Genomic DNA, 5,682 nt, shown 5'->3' on the forward strand with positions numbered 1-5,682 from the left:
GGGAGGCCCTATCAACATGGTCACCCCAGCTTACAGGATCCATGGACAAAGCATTTCTTGGATCGAGGTACATGATGCAACTCTCTTCTCGAGAGCATCCTATTTCCTCCCTAGAGGACAGTGTTTGGGAGACGACATCCAACATCACTCCTTGGAACATCTGGGTTGTTCGCTGCAGCTTGGTGATGGGAGGTCACCAAGTCCCTGCGGCACCACTCTCGTCACCATCTGGCAGGATATCATCTACACCTTGCGCACCATTTGGAACTGCGGGACATCAGAATCCAGGGCGACCGTGAAAAGGCGGGAGCGATTCTGCAAGGCTTGGGGGCAGATGCCTTTTATGTATCCACAGAGCGAGGTATTCATTGGATGTATAAGCCCCACCCTGGCTTGGTCTGCAAGTGTGTTGGTCTTGACCTTATCTGCTGGAGTTGGTGGTATGTGGGTGCATGCCAAGAGATTGGATGCTAAACTTGTAGATCTAAGAGGTGGACGGATATCTCTCAGATAAATTCCACTCCTGCTCACTACCTTAGTGTACCCTCAAAGGGAATTTCCACTCATTAAGATGGACTTTTGAAAACAGTCAACAAATAATACATAAAAATTTACTTTGAAAGTTGATCTTTTGAGAAAAGTTTCCTTGAAGAGATTCTTTATTGAACATAATCACTCTTCACGTATTAAGCTCAACCAGGCAAGATCAATTCAAAAAAATCCACCAACTTTCCAAGGCAGCTTCAGAACGAATGATGCAACTTGTATCCAGCATCTTCAGAACAGTAAAGATGCCCAAGCGCCTATAAAGGCGAACCCACCAATTGGGGCCAGAAATGAATACTTCCGGTCTTCAAGGTATGCCACAGTGTAACATCTGTCATTCATATTAATTTCAATGTTAAAAAAATTAAGATCCCATTCTTCTAATCTCGCTTCCTCCATTACAGCACTTCATAAAAGTTAGTTAATTAACAGTCTTTAAGATCTTATATTCTGTCGTCAAACTTTTCAATCTTAAGTTGTGAAACACCGCACATGTATATGGGTAAAACATCAATTTGAATGGATGATACTTACGTCCCTGAAAACGTGATGATACCTGCTGTTAAAAGGCTTCCAAACTGCACAAGTAGCAAGCACTTACACGTTAAGCCTCTTAAACCTAAATCTTTGAAACTTGTACATAGAACTTGTCAGTCTGCATTCAAATTCTATAGCACTGCTTACCAGATGCGGATGTTTCGCAAGAGGTGCGGCTAGAAGAGCAGATGTATGAACAAGATGATACAGACTGGCTGTTTGCCAGACCTTCAAAACATCATAGAGATAATATTTAAATGACTGGGAATTCTGAGAATTCGATGGAACAATTGCCCCAAAAAGCTTGATTCCATCCATCCAAATATGAATAAACTTACGTCTTTGTAGGCTGGATTGGTTGGCTTGAACATATGCGCTCCATAAGTGCCCAATCCTAATGCCGCCATTCCTACGAAGTGGTAAGACGGTCAAAGGCAAGCAATTGAGCTCGCAGATATTTTTCACATTCACTAAAAAAATTAATCAGTCGCAAGCTGAAGGCTTTGTCTCAAAATTCTGTTTTGGAGATGACATCTAGATTTAAGTAATGCGAAGCCAGAAAATGTCCATGCTCTTGTTTCGATTCGGAACGGACCAGAAAATCCGGCGACCCTGAGCCAAATATTTGGATCCATCGAGCTCAAGTGGTACAGACTCTTCTCTGAGGCCGTTTACACGCGCCAATCTTTGCTTAGTGAAGCTTGGCTTACCCCCACCCAAGGGCTTGTCCACAAGATCTCGTTATGGGCACTCCGTGTGTAACAAGGATGCCCATCCATTGCCTGCCCATCATTAAAAAACTCGCCTCGTCTTGGTTCAATTGGTGATGGGCGCCTCTCAGTGAACAACCTAAGCATTGTGGGCACCACCCATGATCATGGATGGGCAAGATTGCTTGCTGACTCCCCAGATGCAGTCGATGCACCATAGACGGGGCATGGGCAGCTCTAGTCTATAAAACACCCTCAGTTCGGAATTCTTTTCTTTCTCTCCCTTAAGGGAGGTTACACATCAACCTGCCCAAGTGTGGGCACGGTTTGCATGGCCACCACAACCATCCCGACGCATCACCAACCCACATCTAAGATCTCGTAACAGCAAGAATCAAGCCCTGCCACCCAACCTACCTTAAACCACATAGGCTTAAACCCCTTGCATATGCAATAAATGCATTTCTTTCCATTCTTGTAGTTTCCACTCGGTGTGTAATGACACACTGCCCATCCCTTTTCTAGCCTAGGCGGGCACTAGGCGGTGAATATCATTTGGTGGAGACACCACTTGTTAATGATCATAGATGGTTCTCTCCCAATGGGGGGGGATGTAGTTAAAAGGATAATGCAAGTCCCTCTATTTATGAGGGCAAGGTCCCCCTTCCCTCTTTCTTATGATAGTAAGATTTTAATGATTCTATTGGAATTCATTAATAAGAGTTTTAACATAACTAGACCCCTAACTCTTAATGGCATGTTAAAGATGTTAACCCCTAGGAAATAGGTACTTAAGGACGAGATATAAGTTGAAATATAGACAATGAGTATTAGCTTTAATATGGCTAAAGTTATTACTAAAATAACATATTTAAGAATTTAAAAATCCTCCTACTATACTTTTTCATAATATCTTCATGTTTCTTTGAGGAAAGACCATAGCTATGAGTGGGTAAAGGATGGTTTGAGTTTAAGTCACTCCTTTGCAGGAAGTTGCTTCCAAGTCACCGCTTTGCTATCTCTTTGACCTTAGCTTGATTGGGTTATATCCACCTTTTCACCTAAGAAATCAATTGAATTTGTCCATTGAAAAATACAAGCCCTTTCAATTAGGTCTCTCCTTAGTAAATTTATATCTATGGAATAATTTGTTGAGATTAAGGATCTTAAGGACCTTTTCCAACTGATCATTACATCATGTTAGTTACTTAACATCAATGTTTTCAAAATTAGCTCATTTGGGTTCGAAATAAAATGCAAAGTGACCATGGCATTCTTTCCTTTTTTAAAATAAAATATATGTTGATTGCCAGAAACAATCCAACTTTGACAACCTAAATATTTTGATTAACAAATCCAAATTGGGCCATGTAGCATATTAAAACAAATGGCAAGAACCGTCCTTTTGCACCATTTAGTAAAGGTGCATGCATCAAAATATGCATTTTATGAAGTTATGGCTGATTTTCTCCACCATGTTTAGACCACAGTCACTTAGGTGCTCCTTTTTCAAAAGGGGGTCTTTGGAAAAAAAAAACAACTTAACCTAACTACTCTAGCTACATTAAAGTTAACCTTAACAACACAAATCCATGTCCATTGGTACCCTTATATTATGCATAAAGTAGTCATAATAAGAGATTTAGAAATGATTTTAGAGCAAAATGGCGTATCTTTACACTATGGTATCCATTCTTTAAGCTTACAATCACAATAGCTTCATTTTTTAGAGCCTCTCTCCCTTCCCTTCTTCCATTTTTTTCGTTTCCTAATATTGCAAAACTTTTTAATAGTCATATCCCTTATCAACCTTCTTTATCTATATAGCCTATTTTTCTCAATTGTCTCTCATAACATTTTTCTCTCCCTACCTTCTATATGCTCATAACTATAATTTTGTCCATTAAACTTAATTTTTCATTCATTCTTTGGAAATGCTTATTTCTTCACTGTACCTCCACTTTAGTATCTTAACATAATTCTACACACTTCTAGTGACCATACCATTACTCCATACAATTTTGCACTCATAATTTTTACAAACTTGCTTAGTAGAGTCAGTGGTTAAGTGTTTTTTTTTTGTGAGTCTGATAAGAAGGGGGGGTGTTTATGACACCTGTCTTCCCAACTAAGGTTTAATTGGTTCTCACCATGTTTAACTAGTTCTCACCATGTTTTTCTTGTTAGATGGTGGCAGGTAGGTAGACTCCCCTCTTCAATAAGAGTAATGCTTGGCAGGGCTTATCCAAGCTCAACTTCTCTACATTTTCCACAAAGTCACTTCTACAAAATGACCCGCTTCTGGTTTCCTTTATAAACAGGGATTTAGTGACTTGTACAAACTTTTCCGTTAATGCAATTAGTTCTATTCCATTGTCTAGCTTCATTCTTTCATCTTTTCACTATGCAAAGGGGTGTTGTAAAGTCTTGCAAAGGGGTGTTGTCAAGTCTTCCACACACAAGTCGTTTCCCCTACAACTCTGGATGGTTGCACATAGTACACTTAAGTCATTAAGGCCTTTTGGCTTCTTGACTCCCTTCTCTAACTTGTTCTTTATTTGTTTTATTTTTTTAAATAAAATCCTTCTCTTGTCCTTGCAGAATTATTCATCGGATGTCACACTCCAAATCCAAAGCCCTCAACAGTTGAACCCTGATTCCGGCTCCCACATCCCAATACAATACATTTAAGTCATCATGGCTTTTTGCCTTTTTGACCCCTTTCATTTCTCTCTTGTGCAATACTGTTTTATTACACTTACTTTATTAGTTTTTCCCTTTTTATATAAAACTCTTCTAACCTAGATTGTTGTCATAATTGTCCACTTCCTTTGCTTGCCTAAATATAACTATAACCACAACTTGCCCATACATCTATTAAACCAATTTGCTCCCATATTGTTTACATACCGTACTCAAGTACTTCTCTTCCATTCCTTTTCCATTACTTAAAATTACACTTCTCAGTACTTCTTTTTCTTTTCAGGAAGATAGTAGGTCATCACACTAGGTGATGACCTACTGTCTCACCTAGTGTGTTGTATCCTGCTGGGGCAAAGGTGGGTACACACACACACACACACAATCCTCGTTTTCTCTTTTCTCCTTGTTGTAATTTACCTTTTTCCTTTAAAATCCTTTGAAACCCTTTTTAAACTACCTCTTCCCTCTCCCTCTTTCAAAATCCCCCCCACTCTCTCTCTACCCCTCTTCCTCCACTTTTACCTAAAATTTTCCCAAAAGTACCCTCTCCCTTTTCCAACTCATCCCCTACCCAAACTCATTATATTCCCCCTAATTTTTTCTTAATCATCATGGTTTTCTCTGAATTTTTCATAAGTCCGATTTTGTCCTTCTCATTCTCTAGCTTAACTACACTCCCTCTAATTTTTGCCTAATTATTTCTCCTAACTTTCCTTAAATCTTTTCTTTATTTTCCTTAAATTTTCTTACTTTCTTCTTTTATTCTTGTTATTTCTTTTTATTTTCCTTATTTTTTTATTTCTTCCTCTTTTCTCGTAATTTTTCCTTATCTTACCACCCCCCCTTTTTTCCCCTAATTACTCAAAAATTTTCACTATTTTAAATTGCTCTCCCTTTATTTATTGACTATAACCCCCCTTCCTTCAAATTCTTTTCCCTAATAGTTTCCTCTTTTCTCCCAAACCCCACCCCTAACTAGTATCCCCCCCCCTTTTCCCTCTCTCTCCCTTTATCCTCTCTCCCTATCTCTATATCTTCTTTATCTCTCTACGTACCTAACCCCCTATCCTTATCCTCATCTATTTACACCGTCAATTCCCCTTCTTCCCCTATTTTTTTCCCCCTAGCTTCCCTAACTGAACCCACCTATTTAAACTGCTCCCTACCTAACCATTAGCTAAACCTT

General features: G+C 39.2%; 1 protein-coding gene across 1 annotated transcript; it reads right to left on the reverse strand.

The window, feature by feature from the left end:
* Positions 1-613: 613 nt before the first annotated feature.
* On the reverse strand, positions 614-1,748 carry LOC147890511 (uncharacterized). Its single transcript, XM_087390925.1, has 5 exons — positions 1,679-1,748; positions 1,422-1,492; positions 1,231-1,311; positions 1,081-1,124; positions 614-877 (listed from the first exon to the last, which is right to left on the reverse strand). The coding sequence occupies exons 1-5, from the start codon at positions 1,716-1,718 to the stop codon at positions 778-780; spliced, it is 336 nt and encodes a 111-aa protein (XP_087247051.1). The 5' UTR covers positions 1,719-1,748; the 3' UTR covers positions 614-777.
* Positions 1,749-5,682: the final 3,934 nt, after the last annotated feature.

This window comes from Dipteris shenzhenensis, chromosome 19, assembly GCF_047967505.1.
Source record: "Dipteris shenzhenensis isolate YYH24624 ecotype China chromosome 19, Dip_SZ_1.0, whole genome shotgun sequence".
Taxonomy (NCBI): domain Eukaryota; kingdom Viridiplantae; phylum Streptophyta; class Polypodiopsida; order Gleicheniales; family Dipteridaceae; genus Dipteris; species Dipteris shenzhenensis.